At 40.2% G+C, this 26237-nt stretch overlaps 1 protein-coding gene across 2 annotated transcripts in view; it reads left to right on the plus strand.

The window, feature by feature from the left end:
• sema5a (sema domain, seven thrombospondin repeats (type 1 and type 1-like), transmembrane domain (TM) and short cytoplasmic domain, (semaphorin) 5A) overlaps window positions 1-26237 on the plus strand; it is a 319777-nt gene that overhangs the window by 73012 nt on the left and 220528 nt on the right. For both annotated transcript variants that reach the window (XR_015847651.1, XM_088322448.1), the window contains exon 2: window positions 15878-16089. Coding sequence is in view for 1 of the 2 variants with exons in the window: in XM_088322448.1 (XP_088178574.1) it covers window positions 15939-16089 (151 nt within the window). In the remaining variant the exon portion in view is untranslated. The remainder of the gene's footprint in view (window positions 1-15877; window positions 16090-26237) is intronic.

A 26237-nucleotide genomic window follows, 5' to 3' on the forward strand; every position in this document is an offset into this window, starting at 1 on the left:
TACGTTACCATTTATCCTACCCTTTAAATTATAATCACGGACAATAGGGAATCTTTTGTACGCACATAATTTGCTTTTAAAAAGTATGGAGTAGTAGTCCCATGTTGTAACGGTAGTTGAGTAACATAAATTGTATTAATAATGCGTTACAGTACAGAGGCTGCCCTACTTACGAACGAGATACGTTCCAGACAATCGTTCGTAAGTTGAATTTGTTCGTAAGTTGCTTCGTTGCAATATTTTGTATGTTTAAGGTTTGTATAAGTAACCAGTATTGTTTTGTACTAAAAAATAATATAATAATATGCTCTATAAAGATAAATAAAGTTGAGTTTAACTTACTTTTGGAAGATGAACTTCAACAGTCAGGCGGCTTCCTCCTCTATGGTAGAAAGCGGCTGAAAAAAAAGCATTCCGACCATTTTCTCAACCTCATCAAGCTTTCTTATTACACTTTCCTTTCAAAAGAAACTGCTCGCCTCTTCTTTACACTTTACACCAACCATGTTGAATGGATTTCACGAGATATTAAACAATAAAGTTGTCAAAGTTCTTAGCGCGCTGGAGATACAGTATAGAATGTTTACGCACAAACTAGGAAGAGGAAGTGGATTTCTTCTTCGGGGTGGATGCTGGGTGACCCCTTATAGCGCCACACGCTGGTAGCACTACAGCACTGTCCTGTACCCATAAAAAGGTGCACACAATACAAAATCTAACTTGCAGCAATGTCCGGATATTTTTCGACATCCCCAAAAAATGTCCGTATCTACTGTTTTTCGTAAGTATTTGCGTTCTGGGAACGTAATCCTTCGTACATGTTACTCTCAACACTGGAGATTAGAAAACAATCTTGCATCATACAGCTAGTTTTCTTTCCTCTAAAACGAACTGCACTGATGGGAGATAAACACACTTTGCAATTAAGTTTAAGCTGAATAAAATGATGACTCACAACACGTGGTAAGCTTTCTCTCCTGGCTTTGATCTCTTTGATCCCCGGCAAAATGAACATAAAATGCGACAGAAACAAAATGAAAATAAATCCAAACAGCTTGCCAACTTCATTTTTGCCGTTCCGTGTATTCCGTTACTCCCGAAGCCTGCACAAAATTGAGTCATTTTATTCCTATTTAGTTTCTTTTGTCTTTTATTAGCATATTTGGTACTGGAGTCATCTAAAAGTAATTGAAAGTAATCCAGTTAAAGTAACCCTACCCATCCCTGTGCGTGATTCAACGATACATGTTTGTTTTGGGGATTGATCCCGCCATATGTATAAAAACATGAATAAATAACCAAATATCGACATGTTTTTGGAATGTGGGAGGAAACCCACGCAGGCACGGGGAGAACATGCAAATTCCACACGGGGAGGCTGCGGTAGCTGGACTTGAACCCTGAACCTCTGCACCGTGGCGCTAACCACTCAACAGTATGAAACATTGTATGCAGCAAGATTGGTCATGTTACTCCGGGGTAAAAATATACATGAAATATAACACAATATATTTGTTTTTTAAAGGAGTAAGAGCTAACAACCTACGCTTCTGCTCACTCTGAATTTGTGTTTTGTTTGTTTTTCCTTTGTTTTCTGGTGTATGTAGCTTACTCATTTTTTTCAGTTTTGCATGTTTTGTTTTTGAGAAATTGTTTTCAAATAATCAGGAAGCCTTGAAGTACTTGGAATGCATATTTCAGAATAAATGCCAATAACAACAACAACCAACGAACAACAACAAACAACAACAAACAACAACAAACAACAACAAACAACAGCAAACAACAACAAACAACAACAAACAACAACAAACAACAACAAACAACAACAACAAACAATAACAAACAACAACAAACAACAACAAACAACAAAAAACAACAACAATAACAACCAACAACAATAACAACCAACAACAATAACACCCAACAACTACCAACAACAGCAAACAACTACAACACCAACAAATCTCAACAGCAAACAACCACAAACAACAGCAAACAACAACTTACAAACAACACAGAAAACCCCAACAACAACTAACAACAACAACTAACACCAACAACAAACAACAACTAACACAAACAACAAACAACACAAACAACAACTAACACCAACAACAAAAAACAACAAAAAACAACAAACAACAACAAACATCAACAATCAACAACAACCAATAAAAACTAACAACAACAATCTCCAACAACAAACAACAACTCCAAACACCAACAACAAACAACAACAACAGATCCCAACAACAAATCCCAACAACAAATCCCAACAACAAACAACAACAAACTCCAACAAATAGCATCTGTGAAGCAAAAAAAACCACACACGCTATCCGTAATGACACCCAGCAGTAGGCAGGGGACACTACTGTACGTAAATCAAGTAATATCTGAATATATCACATGAATGCGATTCAATTATATTTGTATCCCGTATGCCTTTATTTCGGTATTAAATACATCTTGTATTTTGTTTTGTGCATCGTAATGTATTTGTCATGTATTTTGTAGTGTATTTTGTCATTTATTTCGTCATTTATTAAGTGTTTTTTTCTATCATGTATTTCGTTGTGTATTTCATCCTGTATTTTTCATGGATCTCGTCATGTATAATGAAATTAAAAAACGCTGCCCTACTTACGAACGAGAGGTTCTGGACCATTGTTCGTAAGTTGAATTTGTTCATAAGTTGCTTCATTGCTACATTTTGTATGTTTAAGGTTTATATAAGTATGTTTAAGACTTGTATAAGTAACCTGTATTGTTTTGTACTAAAAAATAAACATTTCATAAAATAATATGCTCCATAATGATAAATAAAGTTGAGTTCAACTTACTTTTGGAAGATACGCTTCAAGAGGTCCTCCTCCGTGTAAAAAGTGGACGAAAAAAAGCGATCCAACCATTTTGTCAACCGCATCAAGCTTTCTTATTACACTTTCATTTCAAAAGAAACGGCTTGCCTCTTCTTTACACTTTACACCGACCATATTGAATGAATGCACGAGATTTTAAACAATACAAATGCCAAATTTCTTTGCGCGCTAGAGATACAGTATAGAATGTTTACACCCGAACTAGGAACGAAAGCGGATTTCTTCTTGGGGTGGATGCTGAGTGAGCTCTCACAGCGCCACACGCCGGTAGCGGCGGAAAGAAGCACTAAATGTCACGGTTGCCATGGCGCCCAATTGGCCCCGCCCGTGTGACGCCAGCTGCGGCTCGTTGACAGATTGGCTTCCCTTCTATTTAGGCTCAGTGCTCTCACTCACCGTTTATCAGTCCGTCAATGAACCTCTGCACCGGTAAGACGTGGGTTTTGACTCTGTCCGGTATCCCGTTTGTGTATCTTGTCCGGTATCGATCCCATCTGTTTCGTCCTGTTTTGATTTTGGTCTCCGGTCTCGAGTGTCTGGTATCGTGCCTGTCATTCTCGTCCTGTCTGATATCTGTCTCCAGTCTCCTCTATCTATTATCAATTCTTTCAATCCCGTTCTGTCCGGTATCGACATCATCTATCCGGTATCGGCTCGTGTCACAAGTATCGATCTCGTTGGTCTCTTGCTTTCTGTTGTTCCATGCCAGACTTCTGTCCTAATTTTTTTGCCCAGCATTCGCCGAATCACTGGCGTTTTGTGTTCATGTGCATGACTGCCCCTTTCCCGTAAAATAAAGCTTGTGTGAGAAACGTTACGCATCTGGGTCCTACCTCCTGTTCTAGTTCTTGACACTACAGTAATGTCCTGTACTTGGAAAAAGGCGCACAATACAAAATCTAACTTTCAATACCTGGATATTTTTCGACGTCCCGTAAAAATAGTTCGTATCTACCGTTTTTGGTCGTAGGTAGGGGAGCGTATGATAGATAGATAGATAGATGGATAGATAGATAGATAGATAGATAGATAGATAGATAGATAGATAGATAGATAGATAGATAGATAGATAGATAGATAGATAGATAGATAGATAGATAGATAGATAGATAGATAGATAGATAGATAGATAGATAGATAGATAGATAGATAGATAGATAGATAGATGGGTGCAGAGATAGATAGATAGATAGATAGATAGATAGATAGATAGATAGATAGATAGATAGATAGATAGATAGATAGATAGATAGATAGATAGATAGATAGATAGATAGATAGATAGATAGATAGATAGATAGATAGATAGATAGATAGATAGATAGATAGATAGATACTTTATTTATCCCCTTAGGGAAATTAACACTTCCAGCAGTATCCTTGTGTTGAAAATAAAACAATAATAAGTAAAAGGAATCTATTACATAAATACCCAATATAACGTGTTGATATAGAGTATTTAAATAGTGCTACATAAAATACACACTGTAATAAAAATAGGGAATATGGAAAAGTGGGGGTGTGGTTTAATGTGGGCTTTTACTCCCTCGGGTGGAGTTAAAGAGCCTCATGGCATGAGTGTATGTATATAATAAGATAAAAGACAAAATACATAAAAGATACACGACCAAATACATGACTGGCAAGATAAAAGACAAAATACTCGATAGAATACATGACAAAATAAATACAGAAATGAATAAATATACAAAATCAATGATATTAGGAATAAAACGTGTCTCACATGATTTTGTATGTCTTTGTTTATCCATACATGTATTTCTACCTATGACAAGACTAGTCCTCCATCATTTTTGAGCAACGATGCCCCTTTAAAAACATCATCACGTCCCGAGGTTCTTCCCTGGCACATGTTTTCTGAATCTGTCAAGTTGTGAAACCAAAAAAAAATGTCAGAGCGGAGTCGAGAAAGGCCGGAGGCTCGTTGGAATACGCCCCAGAGATGATTTGAGACTTAAGACGGGCTAAAAGTGTAAAAAGCGTAAAAAGCCCCCGTGTTCTCCTTTAGGGCCGGTCCTGGTTGAAGAAGACAAAATAGGATCGGCGGGAGATTTGTTGAAGGGGGTTTTAGGTGAAAGCTGCAAATGTACTCGGATGTCTCATCTCATCTCATCTCATCAGCTACACCGCTTATCCTCATTAGGGTCGCGGGGGGGGGGGGGGGGGGGGGGGGGGGGCGCTGGAGCCCATCCCAGCCATCTCCGGGCAGTGGGCAGGGGACACCCTGAACTGGTTGCCAGCCAATCGCAGGGCACACAGGGACAGACAACTCATTCGCTCATTCACACCTAGGGACAAGTTGGACCGGCCAATTCACCTGAAATGCATGTATTTGGAACGTGGGAGGAAACCGGAGTGCCCGGAGGAAACCCACGCAAGCACGGGGAGAACATAGAAACTCCGCACAGGAAGTCTGGAGCTGGATTTGAACCCACGACAGGTTCCCATGACATGAACTGTGCCGCACAAGCGCTAACCACTGCGCCGCCGTGCTGCCCTACTCGGATGTCATTTCCCCGTAAATCCCCATTAAATTAGTGTCAATCAGTCAGTCAGTCAGAGGTGTTAATCAGGGACGCATCAGGGGACGCTAAGGGACTGAATCTGGCCCGTGAGACAAAGCTCGGGAAGCTCAAGAGAAAAACGAGCTGCAGGTTGAAATATATCCACTTGATGTTGTCAAAGCCAGGTGCCCCTCAAAAGCGCTGTATTTGTATCTCTTTCTCTCTCTCTCTGTCTCTCTCTCTGTCTCTCTCTCTCTCTCTCTCTCTCTCTCTCTCTCTCTCTCTCTCTCTCTCTCTCTCTCTCTCTCTCTCTGTCTATCTCTCACTTTTACTCTCTGTGTCTCTCTTTTTCTCTTTATTTGTTTCTCTTTCTCTTTCTCTCTGTGTGTCTTTTTACCTATTTTTTTACTTTTCTCTCTGGTTTCTCTCTTTCTCTCCTTTTCCCCTTCTCTCTTTTTCTCCCTTTTTCTTTCTCTTTTTCTATTCATCTTTTGATTTATTTCTCTCTTTCTTTCCCCCTCTCACTATTGCTCTTTATCTATTTTGTTTCCCGCATTCTCTTTGTTTTCTCTCTCTTTCTTTCTGCCTTTTAATCATTCTTTGTTCTACCTTCTTTCTTTTTCTCCCTCTCTCTCTCTTTCTCTTATTTATTTCTCTCTCTTTTTCTTTCTCTTTGATTTACTAATCCAGCCCCTGAGAGAATATTTGTTCTATCGTGTGGTTAAATGTCACAAAACGGACCGGGAAGCAGGAAGTCGGAACTCATGTGCGTAGACGATCCGTCACTTTAAATAGGAAAGAAAAGTTGTGCAACACACAAACGGACCAAAAACAAAACAAAACAGGTTCAAAGGCAATCAAAATTACTAACTAGGCATTACTCAGATCAAACGGGCATGAACAGGGTTTCACCGAAGGTTAAACAATGGTCTGGCAACGGGCAGTCCCAAAAGGAGCGTTTAAGTACTCTAAAAGCAATCAGTCCAATGCATCTCAGCCGGTGTCAAGGGGCGGGGCCAGCTGGGCGCCCTGACAACCGTGCAGGACATGACAGTTAAAATGAGTTTGACACCCCTCTTCTATTTTCTTTTCCGATGGGTATTGATATGTCCTGATTCAATTGAAATTTGATTCATTTAAGTTTATTTTAAATTTATTTTCTTACTTTTAATATGTTAGAATATTCAGTGAGGTTTGTTTCTGGTGAGTCAGATTTACAAATAAAGGAGCCTAGATTTTGTTCATCGTTTGATTGACAAAGAAACTAAAAAATATATCAACTGTAGCATATAAAAAACTATTATTGTCCTATCATTTCGTATGATTCAGGTCTAATCCCTGCCTTGTTTGAATAAAAGCATCAAGAGCTAAGTATCTTTTATTTTGAAAGTCCATGAAATTAAAAAAAAACGTTTCTGGATGGCTTGTTTTTGCATTTTCCAAGCCAATACTATGGTGATTTATATCATTAGGGGCTGAGGTGTGTGCCAAATCAGAATCGTTGATCTCACTAACGCCCTCTGCCATGAGGCAAGAGAATGGCGTGCCTCACTCTGCATCCGCAGACGCTCACCAAACTGAAATGTTTTATACTGCTCCTTTCGTAATCCTCCATCAAGAATGAAAAAAAGTACGTAGAATAGATGAAAAAATATATACTGGATGCCTTGACTTACTGTTATCTTGCTAACACAAGCACTAATTCAATTTATTGGGGCTTTTCTGCCTGCCAGCGACATCTAGTGGTCAAATATTACACACTGTCTCTTTAAGCTATGTGTCTGAAGTTAAGAAACAAAAAGAAAAAGAAAATAAACAAAAGGACAAGAACAAAAACACGTACTGACCTCCTCTAGTCTATTTTTTCAAGGGTTAATGTATCTGCTAAGTGGCTAGTGTGTCTCATTTCTTTCACCCCTAGGCTCCTTCCCTTCTTTTCCGCCTGGTTTAGAGTTACAGCGACATCTAGCAGTCAAATATGACACATGGTCCCTTTAAGGCAGGGGTGTCAAACTCATTTTAACTCGGGGGCCACACGATAGAACAAACATTCTGTCGGGGGCCGGACGAGTATATTAAAGAGAAAGAAAGGGAGAGATAAATAAAAGAGAAAGAGGGAGGGAAAAGGAGAGAGGGCGGGACAAAGAAAGAAAAAGAGAGCGAGGGAGAGAGCGTGAGAAACAAAAGAGATACAAAGTTGTGAGAGAGGGGGAAAAGAAAGGGAGCGGAAGAAAGAAATCCAAAGAGAAATAGAAAGACAGATGGAGAGAAAAGAGAGAAGAGAGCGCGAATGGTCAGTAGAGAGAAACAGAAAAGAGAGAAAAGGAAGTTAGAGCAAAAGAAGTTAAAAAGACACAGAGAGAGAAAGAGACAAAAGAGGGACAAAGGAAAAGAAAAAGAGAGACACAGAGAGTGAAAGAGAAAAGGGGTGGAAAAGAGAGTGAGAAAGAGAGAGAGAGAGAGAGAGAGAGAGAGAGAGAGAGACGGAGACAGAGTGGAAGAAAAGGGGTGGAAAAGAAAGAGAGAGAGAGAAATAAATACATAAGTACATAAGTACAGCGTCTTTGTGAGAGGAACCTGGCTTCGGCAGCATCAAATGGACATATTGCAGCTTGTTTTTCTCTTGCGCTTCTCTGAGTGTTGTTTCGCGGGCCGGATTCCATCCCTTAGCGGGCCCGATCTGGCCCGCGGGCCGCCTGTTTGACACCTGTGCTTTAAGGTATTTTTCTGAAGTAAAAAAAAAGAAAAAGAAACAGAAAGACAAGAGCAAAAACACATGCTGACTTACTCAAGTCTATTTTTTCAGGGGTAATGTCTCTGCTAAGTGGCTAGTGTGTCTCATTTCGTTCACCCCTAGGCTCTTTCCCTTCTTTTCTGCCTGAATGAGAGTTAATTTGAAGCAATTGGCTTCAAATAGGCTGCCGACCCACTCCTTACTTGACTTTAGAAAGGAGCAATTGGTGCAAAGTGTTTTCAACTCACCCAGTGTGCTCATTTATTACAGATAGCACAAGGTATTAGCGTCAATTGAAACTAGGGGTAAGCGATACTGGGGTTCTAGTATCGATTCGATCCAAGTAAATACATGGTGGTATCGATTGATACCCGTACGATTCCGATGCTTTTTGCTTAGAAATGTCATGACTTAAATTATAAGATCTTTGTAGATGACAAAATACATTGCCACTGAATGAATTCAACAATCACATGTATTTTTAGTTTTATGTTTCCATTTTGACAGGTGAGGCACAGCTTCACCTGCCTCCCCTGACCCTAACCCTAAGCATTTTTGGCATGAAAAAATTACCGTATTTTCCGCACTATAAGGCGCACGGGGTTATAGGGCGCACCCCCAAAAAATGGTTTTTGGTCCTATATTTTCCATACATAAGGCGCACCAGATGATAAGGCGCTACAATGGGAACGTAGACAAAACAGTCAGATAGTTCAGTCAAACTTATTACCCCCTTAACATTCCCAAAGCTTGCAAAGAAGCAAATACGTGTCACCAAACAAACATTTCTTAGTTTCCATTTTATTTTTTGCTGGCAACTGTGTGTGTGGACAGCAAAGTAAGAATTTTATTGTGCAGGGAAACGGGGTTCTTTAGTGTGCATATGACAAGAAACACTTTGAATTGAATTTAGTTTAAAAAAAGACTCATCACAGAAACATCAAGATCGTTCTAAAACAAGTTACTGGGAAAATATAAATCCGCATAGCTCACCTAAGTTCTCTTGCAGCCATCACGTTCAATAATGATACGTAACCATGGTCTTCTTACAACCGTGAGTGTAGTCAATCCAGGAGAGTAAAATATTTACAAATACAGAATAGTAAAAAATGTTTTCTCTATGCCGTAGTGCAACCCAACCAACGTGTGATTCACATTCATCTTTTTCGGCCGATTGTAGGCTTTGTTTCGCCCCTTTAGCCTATGCGAGCCTGTAAATGATAAAAAGGATCCGACCCCTTTACCTCCGAATAACTTTAGCCAATAGTGATCGATTCAAATGATGATTGACACATTGGTTAGCCAATGAAACGCCGGTATATAAATCCCAGCATACACCGCGGACGACCCTGCCTTTGGGGGAAAATCTAGTCGGCAGCGGCTTGCTTTAGTTGCAAGATTTTGCGACTTAATATTGATCCATATATAAGGCGCACTGTATTATAAGGCGCATGGTCAGCTTTTGAAAAAAATAAAGGCTTTTAGGTGCGCCTTATAGTGCGGAAAATACGGTAATTTAAAATGGTGAAAAAAAGCGACTGATTCCAACTGTATTCCAGCAATAGTTATATGAATCTAGTAACAAATATTAATAGTGAATTCATTAACCTAAAACATGGTTGGATTTGAATAAATTATCGTTAAATTTAAATAAAACTACAGAGATATTATTCGGTAATCACAAGGCAAATCTAGACCTGGCCATAGACATTGTATCAGAAATTCATTTTTTAGGATAACACACATCAGACACATACAAACTAAGGCACAGGTGTCAAACAGGCGGTCCGCGGGCCAGATCAGGCCCACCAATGATTTAAATCCGGCCCGCAAGACAACAGTGAGAGAAGCGCAAGGGGAAAATGAGCTTTAGTTTTAAATATTTCCACCGGATGTCACCAAAGCCAGGTAACACTTGCAAAACAATTGTGGTAGTATTTCTCCATTTCTCTCTGACTCACTTCTTTTTTTATTAACTTCTCCCTCTTTTTCTTTCTCCTGTTCACTCTCTCTTTCTCTCTCTTTTTCTCTTTTCTCTATTTCTCTCTCACTCGCTAACTCTTTCTTTTTCTCTGTCTTGCTCTCTTTCTATTTTCTTTCTATTTAATAAGGATATGCTTCTCCCTACTCCATTTTGCACCAGTACTATAACATTGTTTCTGTTTTATTTTCGATTTCTTGTCTTGTTTTCGTTTTGTCATGTTCGAAATAAAAGTTTAATTCGTTCGTTGAGATGAAAGGGAAAAAGGAAGAGGAGTACCATGCTGTCACTTAGTTAACCTCGAGCAGATAATAGGTACTTAGACGTTTTTTTTGGGCAAATAATGAAAAACCACGTTGCCGCAACTGCAGTTACTTTTACTCCCGACCTTGAATCTCAAGGTCAAGAGGCGACTTTGAATAGTTTGCATTCAAGGAGAAAATCTCATCGGCAGCACAAAAACTCGGCATGATATTCAGGGAACTGAAGCAAAAAACACTTTAACCTTGAAAGGAAATGATTTCATACATCTGAGAGAGAAGGAAAATAGAACTTTTATTTCTCATTTGATTCGGTTATTCCATAACGAACTGCTTTTCTGCTAGTGCGAACGTAGCGGCTCTTTGAGCCAACTCTCGATAGTGAATAACTGGAGCCAACTCCCCGCCAATCAGAAGTGGTGATGTGTCGTTAACGACGGTATCGGCTCTTTGAGTCGTCTGTTTGAAATGAGCGACGGGAGCCGGCTTCCCACCCATCGGGAGTAGTGGTTATTCCTTCACTAAGGTAGCACATCTATGAGCCAGTTCTTTGAAGTGAACGACGGGAGTCGGCTCCTCAGCAATCGGGAGTAGTGGTGATTACTTGACTAAGGTAACGGCTCTGTGAGACAGGCTCTTTGAATTGAATAACGTGAGCCGGCTCTTTACCAAACAGGAGTAGTGTTGATTCCCTCACTCGGGTAACAGGTCTTTGAGGTGAATGAAGGGAGCCGGCTCCCCTACAATCAGGGGTAGAGATGTGTCTTTCACAAACGTGTCAGCTATATGAGCCATGAAGTGAACAACAGAAGCCAGCTTTTAACCATTCAGGAGTAGTAATGCGTCGTTCACGAATGCAGCAGCTCAATGAGCCGGCTCTTAGAGGTAAATTACAGGAGCCGGCTCCTCGCCAATCGGAGTAAGGATGTGGAGTTCATGAACGTTTCGGCTCTATGAACTGGCTCTTTTTGGTGAACGATGGGAGGTGGCTCCTTACCAATCATGAGTAAAGATGTGTTGCACATGAATGTCACGGCTATATGTCCCGGCTCTTTAAAGTAACCAACGGGAACCAGCTCCCCACTAATAAAAAGCAATGATGTGTCTTATGCTAACCTAACAGTTTTTCGAAAGGAACTATGGGAGTCAGCTCCCCACCAAACAGGAGTAAGGCAGTGTCCTTCACAAACGTAACAGCTCTATGAACCGCCTCTTGGAAGTGAACAACGGGAGCCGTCTCTCCACCAATCAGGAGTAGTGTTGTATCTTTTACGAGCGTTGCTCTTTCTTTTCTTTTTCCCTCTTTAGCATTTTTGTTTTTATTCTTCTACTTCACTTGCTTTGCACTTCATTTTCTTCCCTTTTTTACCTTATTTACTTATGTTTTTGTTACAAATTTTGCTTCTTTTTGTCATGATTACCGATTAGATTCACCTGTGCCTGCTCATTTGTTGCCAAACGCCGCAGGTTCTGATTGGCTCCCTGTCCATATCTAAACCCAGTCCTGTCAGTCCCCTGTTGTCAGTCCGTCTGCGAACTTCAGTGAATACTAGGCAAGACTTTTTCTACCCTGACCCCCACCTGTCCCGTTTTTGCTCCCGTCTGTCTACGACCTGTTTTGCTCCTGACCATATCTGTTCTCCCGTCCCGGCTTATGACCTCTTTTTGTCCCCGAGTAAGTCTACTCTCCCGTTCTAGCTTACGACTCACTTCCGACCCTGACCACGCCTTGCTCTCCCTGTCCTGGCTACTGACCCGTTTTTTTTTCCGTCCCTGACACCGCCATCGCTTTCTATGGAAGACCCGCTTCCGCGTTCGGAGCACAATCCGAGTACGTGAGCGACTTTCCTCCAATAAAACTTGTGGGAAAGGTAACGCAATTGGGTCCTGTTAGTGTTCTGCTCCTGACACTTTTTTCAGACTTCTTACTTATTGTTCTTGCTTTTTTCTTCTTTTCTCTCTCGTTTCCCCTTTTCTCTTTTAGTTTTTATTCCTACATTTGTTTCTTTTTTCATAGCTTTTAACTTTCTTCTCTGACTTTTTTCTTCTTGTTTCTCTCTTTTTTTTCTTTTATTTTGTTCTTCTTTTGTTTCTTTTTAAGGATGTTTACTTATTTTTCTTGCATTTTCGTTCATTTTATTTTCTTTCTCCTTCTTTTACTTTTTCCTCTTTCGTTTCTTATTTTCCCCCTAGATTTTTAGGTCATCTTTTTGTCTTTTTTCCTTTTCTCTCTCTTTTTTCCTTTATGCTTTTCTTCTTTTGTTTTTTTTTTTGTGTGCATGTTGTTCCATAATTACTGGTAATATATGAATTAAAGCAACTAAGAGAGACGTTTGGAATCTCAAAAATCTGGGTCATTTTAGTGAGTCGAAAGAGCCGGTTCTCTAAAAAAGAGCCGGAATTCCCATCACTACTTTCTCCTAATTGGAAAAGTCGCAGTTACACACCTAGTGTTTTTTTTAAGGGAAGAAAAGAATGTTGTGTTCTCGCTTTTACAAAGAACTTTTTTTTCTTCTATTTTCACTGACTGGACTTCAGATGAAAGGCCAGTTTTCTCTGCACCGAAATAACGAGAAAGCTCCACAAGTTCGGCAACACAATGCATTAGCAAAAGCTGGCTCCTGATTACTTTTCTCGCATCCTCTTCGAGTATCATTTTTGAGGTCTCATGAAAAAGAAGATGGAGGTTCGGACTAGCAATCCAACCCAGCTTGGATCAATCTTGGTAATGGCGTTGCATAAATGATTAAAAAGCAATGATGTGAATGAATCGGGACTGCTCATCAATTTCCTCAGGCAAGGAAAGGATCGCGAGCAATTGAGAACTTGGTTGTTGCCAGGATTAATGGTGCAAAAACTGAGACAACTGTCAAAAAATCTACAACAATTGAGGGATGAGGAGTGAATTTAATCTTATTCCGCTATTAAGTTCAGAAGTAAAAACCTTGACAATGTGCTTCAGAAGTAGGGATAGTTATAAAGATTTTAACAGCTTATTTTTATAATTTAGCTAAAGTTTTGCTCCATTATTATATATTTTTCTCGACTTATTTTGGAATTATTTTGCTGCAAAAGTCATTCAGGGTTGCTTGAAATATTAGGAAATGCTTGAATTTTTATGTTGTGTATTGAAGGATTGAAAAGTGCTTGTAAATGCTTGAAATTGTTGCCATGTTTCAATGAGTCTGCTTGAATATGGCTCCTACACAAATTGTGTATTAGGCTTCCATCTTTTCTCAAATTGATCTAATTTCATTTGAAGTCTTGATTTGTTTCCAAAACGTAGACTCGCTTTAATTTGTATCTCCATTGTTTTATGTCAGGAGGTTGTGGTGTCAACCAAGGAACTGATCATTTTCTTTGCTACCAGAAGCAAAATCAGTATCTGAAACTCATGAGAAAAAGTTAGCGGACACCAGGCAGACAACTCTGAAAAGTTGCCTGCCCAGCCATAAAGTTGCCTGCCACAATGAGACGACTAATCGCAAAAAAAAAACAAAAACATTGTTGCAAAGTATTAAGGATTGATAATCGGAATATATAGCAGAACACTTTAAAATTAAGTTTCTTATAAATCTACTTAGCACGGCGGTGCAGTGGTTAGCGCGCGTGCGGCACAGTTCTGAGGTTGTGGGAACCCCCTGCGTGGGTTCAAATCCAGCTCCCGGCCTTACTGTGCGGAGTTTGCATGTTCTCCCCGTGCTTGCGTGGGTTTCCTCCGGGCACTCCGGTTTCCTCCCACGTTCCAAAGACATGCATTTCAGGTGGATTGGCCGGTCTAAATTGTCCCTAGGTGTGAATGAGCGAGTGAGTTGTCCGTCCCAGTGTGCCCTGCGATTGGCTGGCAACCAGTTCAGGGTGTCCCCTTGCCCACTGCCCGATGATTGCTGGGATGGGCTCCAGCACCCCCGCGACCCTACTGAGGATAAGCGGTGCAGCTAATGAGATGAGATAAATCTACTTATAACATGCATTGCGTATATCGCTGTTTTCCATCTGCCATATGTACTTGTATTTACTCATCTTTCATTCATGAAATGTTTGGTTGCGTCTGCTACAAGCCACGTGAACTCCTCTTTCCACAATGCTTTTAATGTACGTTTGCGTTTGGTAGCGTCATAAGTTTTCTTAGCTTCTTTTGAATACTTCTTCTGGGGCTGAGGTTTTGGCTTGATTCCTAACCACTTATCAATTTTTCTTGTGTTCTCTGTGCGTCTACTTTGGAAAATGATATGCAAATGCACGACCTTATAATGCTCGGGAGAGTCCGGAAGCACGATGCAGTCTTCTGATTGGCTGCCGGGTATGAAAATTACCAAGTGAACCGAAATTTCCAAACCGGACGAAGATTTTGAAATCGGAATAAAACAAACGTTCTTTTGAATAAAGTTGGTAGCCACCCGGGCGGAGACGTTTTGAAAAAGTTGTACGCCGGATGTAAAAGATGCACGCCCCGGTGTCATGAAACTGATCGGGAAGCGGGAAGTAAGAACTCATTCGCGTAGACGTCCTCACACTTTAATTGAGAAAGAAAAGTTGTCCAAAACACAAACGGACCAGACCAAAAAAAACAAAACGGGTCAAACACAGGCAAAACTACAAACTAGGCATTTCCCGAATCAAACAGAACTTGCAGGAGTCTCTCAGAATGTTACACCGAAGTGCAACAAAGTCCAACAAGCACAACAAGTATAACCAAGCATGAACAAGTTTTCAACAACGATCTGGAAAAGCGCAGTTCAAAAAAGCGCATTTAAGTACCCACAATCTGAAAATGCAAGTCAGCCGGTGTCAAGGGGCGGGGCCAGCTGGGCGCCATGGCAACCGTCCAGAACCTGACACCCGGGCGTCGGGGCATACGTTATTTCAGACACATGCATAACCCTTAGTACATATCTGTATTGATCAGTCAAGGAGTCTTCTGGCAAAATTCCGAATAGAATAATCCATGTTTTTCCTTTTAAATTATGCATTTTATGGCTAGCTGTACTCCAGAGATACTTATAGTCCAAAAAACACATAATTAAAGACTTACATTTCTAAGTTAGATCAAGCCCTTTAAGGGCAGCCAGTTTTGCAGTTGCATTCTTCGGTTTCACACCCACAACTGCGATGTTTAAACAGCACCTCTCAAAGTAAACATGGATTCTTTTGATTTACAAGGAAATATCCCAAACATTCACGTTAATGATTACTCTTCAACGTGTCAGAGATAAGACAGCCAAGTGCACTTTAACTTCTTGGAAGACTCACTCACGCAATCGCCGCCTGACGTAATGCAAACAGTGTGTGATTTATTTGTGTCAAGGATCACTGAATACGACCTCCAGAGCGAAATCCTACCTCCCTCCTTCTCTCCTTTGCACCGCTTTCGTATATTTTCGCTGCTGTTTTAGCGAAAGGTGATTGCGGGGATTGTATTTTTTTGCCTGAGCGGATTCGACACGAAGGCAAATCTCTTCCTAACCCAAATACGTCTTCTGGGTCTCCAGGTGCGTCTCTCGGATGTTCTTGGCCCCCGAGGCCTGAGAAGTGAGTCCAGCCCGGGCCCCCATGGGACCCCCAGTGAGCCAGCATGCGCTGCTGCATCTGCTGCTGCAGTGCATGCTGCTGCGGTTTGGAGACGTGGCCGGAAGGAGGGGGCCCGTACTGCTCCCGGAGTCGCCCTGTCACAAAACCGAGCATCCCCTCATCCCGCACTCGGGTAAGGAAACGCAGGACGACACAGCCTTGGTTTTTTTTATCAAAATAAGAAAACAAAATTGACTGATTGACAGCTGGTGGGAAAAATGCTTATTACAGTAATCCCTCGATTATCGCGGTTAATGGGGACCGAGACCACCCGCAAAAACTGAAAATCTGCGAAGTAGCGACGACCCTTCAAAAATGCTTAAAAAAACATATACAGGTATACACCATGACTGAGCATTGTGTCAGGGCCTCCCCCTCCCCTTCACAATAAGAGTGTCCACACCGTGTCCTCATTTGACATAAGCTCGCGCTTGCTCAAATCAATAAATGCTTTTATTGAGAAGGTAAGGTATATTTTTTAGACCCGCGAAGCTCTTAACCCGCAAAAGTGGAACCGCGAACTAGCGAGGTTCCACTGTATAGGTATTTTTTCCACATTATGAATAATTAAAATTAGCCATGTTTTAGTACAGATAATTATTTCGCTTGTTAACACTACCGGTTACATATTGAAAATGAAAACAGTGAAAATGTGATATTTGATGAGTGTTTGTGAAGCGTTTTGGGAAACAACAGTTAAAAAAATGGTCTGTGTTCATTTTAATGAAAGTGAAAGAACTACCTTCTGACAATAACAACATACTTTAGCTAGCAGCATTTAACGGCTTTTACAGCAAATATACGTTTTTTTAAGCATTTTTGAAGGGGCGCCGCTACTTCGCGTCTTTTCAGTTTTCGCGCGTGGTCTCGGTCCCCATTAACCGCGATAACCGAGGGATTACTGTATTCTGTTTGAGGTAAACTTCTATTTTAGGATTACAAGAACACGGCATCCTTTCGAAACGATGCTCTTCACATCATCTTCAAACAGCTAATTGCAAAAAGTTTGACTGTGTTAGCTCATTAAATCCCTCTGGAATCCTCCTTCATTATCACCTGGTACGCACGAGATGCCTTGATGCTACTCTGTTTATCACTTGGTCGTGCGACTCAAGTCATTCTGCCTCCAATTCCACTGTCCTTTACCCTTCATTTTTCATTACCGCTAACAACTAAAGTCGAGCATATCGGTTACGATCAATGCAGCTCTGTCTGCGGAGTAACGGCATAGCATTGAGTTGTTTTGGGTCCCGTAAGCTTCCCAGTCAGATAATCACATTGCATTTAGTCCTGGGAGAAATTGACTGGAAGGGTAAGTAATGTGCACAGACATCTGCATGCATGCTAGCTTGCTCCTTTGTTAAGAGACTCTTCGGCACGACGGGATTTCGGCTTGAAGGACAGATAATCAAATCTCCCTTACACACCTTGCTTCTAATATTCTGAGTGTGAGAAACAGTAAGTATGGTGGAAGATATTGTGCCATAACCCGGTTTGTGATGACTCAATTAGACAAATTCCTACTTCCGAGGGCAGATTTCGTTTTTCCAACGAATATGATTTGAAATTGAATGATTTCAAATGACAGTTCTTTCTGATAACCTGCCTACTAAAATGACAATAAAGCAATTGGCAAAGGGAATACCAATTCAGTGTTTTTCATACATTGTGTCCAAATTTGGGCTTTTCAATGTTTTTTAAACTCAAATGAATGAAATGAAATGAAATGATCTGCTTATTGGGGGTATTAGGGGTTCAGTGTCTTACCCAAGGACACTTCGACATGTAACACGGAAGAGCCGGGATTCGAACTGTGATCTCTTGATACCAAACGAGCGCTCTACCTCCTGAGCCACTGCCGCCCTATAAAAATGTGAGCTCCTTAAACAGGGGTAGGCAAGCATTTTGGCGTCGCGGGCCACTTTAGGTTCAAATAATTGCCCAGTGGCCCAGCCCTGGAGACCTATCCATTGTTTTCCCATTTGTATTTATGAATAAATCAGAGAATATCTGCTCGTTATATTTATTTTATATATTTGGCTTTAGATAGGTTAGTTTCATCATTTTATTTCCGAATCACTCTGAATTAAAGCAGGATCATTTATTAGGTCCCTGTTTCTGTATTATTACTGCCGTAGCATTTTTTGTATATCTGTAGATTCTTTGTTGCAGTATTTTAGCAGCATTTCTGTAGTATTTTGTAGTATATATGTACTCATAATTGTATTGTATGACTGTAATATTATTTCTGTATTAGTATTTTTTTGTATTATAGTTTTACTGTAGTTATATGTTTGTAGTATTTCACTTCTTTTTGCAAATTTAAAGTAAAATCATACAGTATATAAGGCCCCTGGTTTAAGCTCTTAATTTTATATTTTGTTTTGGAGCAATGTAGTATTTTTGTACTATTTCTATAGTAGTATCTTTGTAGTAGACACACCGAAAGAAAAACACTTCATATACTTTATTTGCCATCATACATATTGTTAGATAAGATATAATTACCCGAATGACTTGACTTGATAATGATAAACTCAAAGGCCTGTGTGGCCGCATTTGGCCCGCTGGCCATAGTTTGCACACCCCGGTCCTTAAACTTAAAGCTTGAGAACTAAAAACATGACCTTATTTGCTGAAACATGATGATAAGTTTATGGTTTAGTTTAAACTCAAAATAAAGAGAGAAAAATGTCCTAAAAACCCTCCCAGACCCCTTACATTTTAAGAACTCTCATAGTAATACCAAAAGAGCAGTGGCCTGCTGTCAGGGGAGGCAGATTAGGCAGTGCCTCACCTCCTTATGTCAGGACCTGAACAGGATCCACTTGCGTAACGTTTTTTCACAGTTTTATTGGGAAGAAGGGAAAGTATTGCACACACGATCCGGTGATCGCTGGTAGCGGGAAGCAGGTCGCTCTGGTGAGCGATGTCAGTGTCGGGAACGGAAAAAACGGGTCAGTAGCCGGGATAGAAGAGCAAAAACCTTATTGGGATCGGAAACTAGTCGAAAGACAGGAGAGGAGAGAAGACGTGGTCGAGAACAAAAACGAATCGTTATTCGGGACGGGGGAACAGACGTGGTCGAGATCAAAACAGGTCGTAATTCGGGACGGGAGAGCAGACGTGGTCTAGATCAAAACAGATTGTAACGAGAGACAAATAGGAGCAAAAAACAGGCGAAAAAGGACTTGCCGTGTAAAAAACTGAGATTCGCAGACGGACCAACAAAAGGGGACCGACAAGACAGAGTTTAAATATTGACAGGGAGCCAATCGGTCACCAAGCTGCAGCTGGTGACACATGGGCTGGGCCGATTGGGCGCCATGGCAACCGTGACACCTTATCATGGAAATTTAACATTAAAATATGTTAAATGGTTATATTTTTTTCATTCAATGTCACAATTTTGGGATTTTTATTTTCAAAATCACTGAATTATCACAATATATTAATTCATTTTTAATGTATTACAGTACTGAGCCTCTGCAGATGCAACGTGAGACATGTAATTCCCTTGCCTCATGGCAGAGGGCGATATTGAGACTAAGGTTTTTGATTCAGCACACACCCCATCTCCTAACAATAGAATTAGTGATAGCATTAGCAAGAGAATAGCAAGTATAGCCATCCAGAATTTTTTTGTCACGTTACATGGACTATTTTTGAAAATGGAAGTCCTTTATGAGTTAAAATAAGAAGATAAAGCATTTAATTTCTATGCTACATATTATTTCTCGCTTTCTTGCTCTGCCAGTCAAATGATGAATAAGATCTAAGTTCATTTATTTGTGAATCTGACTCTGCCTCAGCAGACATGAACCATACCCCACATCCAGGGTTGGGTAGGGTTACCTTAACTTGATTACTTTCAATTACTTTTGGATTACTCCAATACCAAATATGCTAATAAAAGACAAAAGAAACTCAATATGAATAAAATTACTAAATTTTGTGCAGGCTTGGGGAGTAACTGTCACGAGACCGGACCAGATCGGAGGCAGGAGGCAGGAAGGGTGAACTCATTCGCGTTAACGATCAGTTACTTTTATTAAGGAAATAAAAGTCGTCCAACACTCAGGGACAAAAACAAAAACAGGCTTACAGGCAAACAGGAACTCAGACTAGGAATACTCACAAAACAGGCTTTTACTCAGAACGGGCAAGTACAGGTTTCCTCAAGTCAAACAGAACAGAATATTGCAAAGTAATGCAATGAACCCGCAACCGGCAATCCCCAAAACCCGCCCTTAAGAAGCACACACGCAAATTAGAAAATCTGCTACAGCCGGTGCCAAGGGGGCGGGGCCAGCCGGTCGCCACGGCGACCATGCTGGACATGACAGTAACGGAATACATGGAACGGCAAAAATGATGTTGGCAAGCTGTTTGGATTTATTTTCATTTTGTTTCTGTTGCATTTTATGTTAGTTTTGCCAGAGATCAAAGAGATCAAAGCCAGGAGAGAAAGCTTACTACGTGTTGTGAGTCATCATTTTATTCATAGCATATTTGGTATTGGAGTAATCCAAAAGTAATTGAAAGTAATTAAATTAAAGTAACCCTACACAACCCTGCCCACATCACTGAATCCAAACCAACTTGTATCAATTCAACACTTTCAAGTAGGGATGGGGTATACCAAGGTATCATTAAACAATCACAAACCTGGATTTGAAAAAAAATGGTGAACTGCCTAAAAAAAGAAAGCCATTATAATTCAAAAGGTATTTCTCAAAAAGTATACCGATTTTTTTTTCTGGGTAAAGGGAATTGTACGATTATCTCTATGTAGTATCCATAGCCACTTGTAAGGATGTACTGCCAAAAATGCTATCCTCCAAAGATCTACAACCCTTGATAGTCACATTCGAAGGTCCATTCACTCACATGCCAAACTGTAAATTATACCTTGTTCACAAACAGAAGCCACAATCATTCTCAAAATATCGTTTTGATGTAGTAACTCCGGATTTAATCTACAATGACCACTTTCACTAAAACTACATAGCTTTGGTCTCAGACACAATGGTTTAATTCTTTTCTTACATACCACTTTAACCACGGTCCTCAAGATACAACATATTTTGCACAATATGGTTGAAACTAAAGTAAAACACCTCATTAGCTACACCGCTTATCCTCAGTAGGGTCGCGGGGGTGCTGGAGCCCATGCCAGCAATCATTGGACAGTGGGCAGGGAACACCCCGAACTGGTTGCCAGCCAGTCGCAGGGCACACGGGGACAGACAACTCACTCGCTCATTCACACCTAGGGACAATTTGGACCGGCCAATTCACCTGAAATGCATGTTTTTGGGAGGAAACCGGAGTGCCCGGAGGAAACCCACGCAACCACGGGCAGAACATACAAACTCCGCACAGGAAGTCTGGAGCTGGTTTTGAACCCACGCAGGAGGTTCTCAAGACATGAATTGTGCCTCACATGCGCTAACCACTGCGCCGCCGTGCTGCCCTAAAATAAATAAATAAAACACGAAAAGGATAAATCTCTCTTCAACCTGCTGCAGAGTCTCAGGGCTGGAACCAGCAGGCTCAAGGACAGCTTTTTCCATCAGGCTGTCAGGAGTCTATCTTTACCTCCTACTTCCTCTCTGTCTTCTGGCCAAATCAATGCAAAACTGTTCCGTTTAGAATCTGGCTATACTTTACACCACAGGTGTCAAACAGGCGGCCCGCGGGCCAGATCAGGCCCACCAATTCTTTAAATCCGGCCCGCAAGACAACAGTGAGAGAAGCACAAGAGAGAAATGAGCTGTAGTTTTAAATACGTATTTCCACGGGATGTCACCCAAGCCAGTTAACACTTGCAAAACAACTTTGGTAGTATTTCTCGATTTCTCTCTCACTTTCTTCTTTTTTATTTTTTTTCTCCTCTCTCTTTTTCTCTCTTTTTTCTCTCTTTTCTCTATTTCTCTATCACTCTCTAACTCTTTCTCTTTCTATTTCCTCTCTCAGTAACTTATGCTGTAATTGTCTTTATTTCTTTCTTTCTATTTTTCTCTTTCTTTCTCACTCTCTCTTTCTCCCCCCTTTTTTGATCTCTCTCTCACCTCACTTTGTCTCTTTTTCCCAAGCTCACTCTTTTACTTTCTTTCTCTGTTGTTTTGCTTCTCTCGTTCTTTTTATCTTTCTCTTCTTCTTTCTCTCTTCTTTTATTTTTCTTTATTCCTCTGTTTATTTCTCCACTGCTATCTAAATTCTGCTCTTTTTCTCTCACTGTTACTCTGTCTCTCTTGTTCTCCCTATCTGTTTATCACTTTCTCTTTCCTTGCCCCTCTTTCTCTCTCTTTTTCTCCCTTTCTCTTTTTCTAAATTTACTGTGAGATTTTTTTACAGCATTTGTGGCCGGTTTTACATCCCTGCTTTATACAGTTTCATATGCATTCTTTTTTTTACCTTGCTGCTATTTCTTATTTGTATCGTGCCTTATAGAATAGATTATATCGAATATTCGGCAATACATTTGAAGTTGAAGTCAATAATATGTGATATCCAGGGTTGGGTGGGGTTACTTTAACTTGATTACTTTCGAATATTTTTGGATTATTCCAATACCAAATATGCTAATAAAAGACAAAATAATCTAAATATGAATAAAATGATGACTCACAACACGTGGTAAGCTTTCTCTCCTGACTTTGATCTCTTTGATCTCCGGCAAATTTAACATCAAATGCGACAGAAACAAAATGAAAATAAATCCAAACAGCTTCCCAACATCATTTTTGCCGTTCCATGTATTCCGTTATGCCCCACGCCTGCACTAAATTTAGTCAGTTTATTCCTATTTAGTTTCTTTTGTCTTTTATTAGCATATTTGGTATTGGAGTAATCCAAAAGTAATTGAAAGTAATCAAGTTAAAGTAACCCTACCCAACCCTGGTGATATCTAAACCAGACGTTTATCGGACACAGCTCCACCACCTTTGAAGAAAAGGACCTGCCATTCTTTAGTACCGTGGTCCTAAACGTCACTCAGTGGCGCCTTAAATGGTTACTTCTTGAAGATAAATGAAGAGTTTAAACCTTCAAAGACAGAAAAAGCTGTTAGAAAACAGGGGTTATCTCGTTGATTAACTCGACAGTTTCTTAACTTGTAAACACCTCTGTCAGTCAGACAGAAAACAGTTCCGTAAAGTCGTGTTCACGGTGAAGCTTGTTTACAAGACAGAATATCCTGAACAGACATTCTAGGAATCAACAAGACGTCGGAGCATTACTCTGAAGGGGACAGACTAAAGTAAACTACGTTTTTTTTGTTGTTTTTTTTAATCTTTTGGTGCAGTGACGTGCAACGATGATATCAGATTTCCGATTAAATCAACCTATGTCGTCTTCATCGAATGATTAACAAAGCAACAAAGCTAAATAAATAAACTGAAGCATAGTTAGCTTAACTCAGGGAGGTCAAATTCAGTTAGGCTGGTGTGCTTCCTATCCATCAAGAAGTCCTACCAATGCCCAGTGCGCATGCTGATAGCGATTTCCTGGGAAATGTCCAAGCTTTAAGTGCATTTTGAAAATGATGATACATTCAGTTGAAGGCGTTGTGTACTCAGGTTTTGTTTTTATTTCGTCCCATGACTTCGGTTCTCGACCTTAATCGGTTCCAGAACCCTGTTCGAAAACCGATTTGTTCGATCACCGAAATCATTTTTCCCATTAAAAATAATGTAAATTGTTTTAATCCGTTCCAACACCCTGAATGTTTACCTTGAATGTTTAATGTAAACATAAAGCTAACCCAGGCTAATCGTACGTTCGCGTTATCGTAATCTTCCGTACGAAAGATTACGCTAACATGAACGTGTAAAAAAAAAAAAAAAAGGATAAAGAAAATAATTGAATAGGATTTCTTACCTTTGTGGTGGTCAGCAGAAGGCACAGGTGGACGGTGGGAAGAGGGATGGAGGAGGAAGGAAACACACTACTTTTCTTTTTTCACCTGTAGCAACTTTGCTGCTTGCACTGACTTTCTTTGGAGGCATAATTAGGGGCTAAAACACTTGGTACACCTATATTAAAAGCGAAAGCAAAACGAAGCACATCCACACGCGATAACAGTTGGTCACGAAAAGAGCGTACGCACCCGTACGCCGCTCAGCATCGCACCCTAGCGTTCGAACTCCGATTTTTTGACCGAACAGCGAAGCAAGAATTTCTCGAAATTTTTGGTCGGACTCCGATTCGTTCAAACTGAGGGGCGTTCGAAAACCGAGGTTCCACTGTACTGTTTTCTGATGTAGCTTTCAAGCCCGGCTTATGCTTTTCAGTATGGTGTTTTATGACTATATACCGACAAATAAATATATATATAAAGAATACAAAATTGTTGAGAGATCAGCCTCAGTAGGACGTCTCGACAAGGTAGGACGTTTTGGTAGAACGCGGGATCCAGATCCTTTGTTCTCAGGCGAGCTGATCAGTAAAATAATTTCAATTCTATTTTTCAGGATTATGCTTTATCTTTCAGACTATTTTAGTAGACTAACCTACAGATTCAAATCACGGATGACAAATGATCTTTATTAGCATAACCTAATTATTCACAAACAATGGGCAAAACATGATTATTATTTTTGACACTGAATGAGTGAACCGGTTAATTTTACAAGTTGAGTGAATACAGGTTTACACCTGAAAGAACTCACCAAACTATACAAACTCAAGCGGGAGTTATGAAATTATATATTTTTACCTTAATTGTCTTACTGCTTTGAAAAAATACGAAATAAATACCACAATAAAGTTCTAGCAGTGCATTGACTGTAGGGTTAGACAACATGTAAAATTTACTGCCCTCCAGTGGCTTTGAGGAAGCTTTTTTTTCTCGCATTTGTTTTAAAAATCATACTTTTTGGTTGAAATGACCCACTGAATTGCTTATTTTTTGACATAGGAGAATCATTAATCTCATCAACATTTTCTCATGCTAGGATTTTGAGTTTTCCCTTGCCTTCATGTAGTTTTTAGATCAGGGGATGGTGTAATAATAGTCTGTAGCCTGTAATAGTCTGTAGTCTGTACAGCCCTTTGAGACTTATTGTGATTAAGGGCTATACAGATAAACAAAACTTGACTTGACATACTCAGAAACATATCCGACATGCTTTAACATGCCTGCCTCTAGTTATAAAATGTAAGTTATTGACTGCCTCTTTTAATAATACAGGGTAGCCACAAAGTCACGCACCAATGTTAATATTTATTTTTTGTTAATACTATATATATATCTATATCTATATCTATATCTATATCTATATATATACCAGAGCCATATCCCCCTTTTGGGAGGGGGCTAGAGTCATTTCTGACTCTTTTTGGGAGATTGATACAGAGGAGGGGATTCCGAGCCCCCTCGCTCAACCCAACTGAGGTGTCAGGAGTCATTAGGTGACCAAACCCCCCAATTCCAACCCTTAATGCCGAGCGCCAAGCAGGGAGGCAACGGGTACCAATGTTTAAGTCTTAGGTATGACTCGGCCAAGGCTTGAACCACAACCTCCCAGTCTCGGGGCGGGCGCCATACCCCCAAGCCCACCGAGCTGGTTTTTATTGAAAACATTTTTGTTAATATAATTTTTATTTTTTTTATTTTAGTGTTCATCCTTACAAACTTCAAATTATACACAAATTGTACGAGGATGATAGTGACAGACGTTTAGAAATGGCTGTATGGTTTCAGGTTCAACTCGAGGAAGATTGGTGCGTGACTTTGTGGTAGTCATCCATTATGAAAAAAGACCATGCAATGAGAAAAAAATACTGCATGGCTTTGTTTGCTGTTAGCTAGTTAATCATGTCACAAATTCTAATGATTGGCATTTAGTTGTGCGACAAATCAGTACCCTTGGTCTCGCTATCGCCCTCTGCCTTAAAACAAGAGAATTGCATGCCTCAGTCTACGTCCAAAGACTCTCAGTAATAGATAACATACAATTATTTGTATTTGTTTGGTTAATAATATTCATGTAAATCATCATGCGGAAATAGATTGATTAATTCATTCTGAAAATATGAAATTAAATGAGAAATAACTTTTACACTGACTAAATATCACTATTTCATTTATTTTCAAATATATATTTCCATGATGACAGGAGAGGCTGTGCCTCACCTGCCCTGCTCACTGTACGTTACCGTTTGAATTGGATGAATACCGTAAATTCCGAACTATAGAGCGCACCTGATTATAAGCCGCACCCACCACATTTAAGAGGATAACCGCTTTTGTACTTACACAAGGCGCACCTGTAT

This window comes from Urocampus carinirostris, chromosome 18, assembly GCF_059441175.1.
Source record: "Urocampus carinirostris isolate Australia breed hairy pipefish chromosome 18, RoL_Ucar_1.0, whole genome shotgun sequence".
Taxonomy (NCBI): domain Eukaryota; kingdom Metazoa; phylum Chordata; class Actinopteri; order Syngnathiformes; family Syngnathidae; genus Urocampus; species Urocampus carinirostris.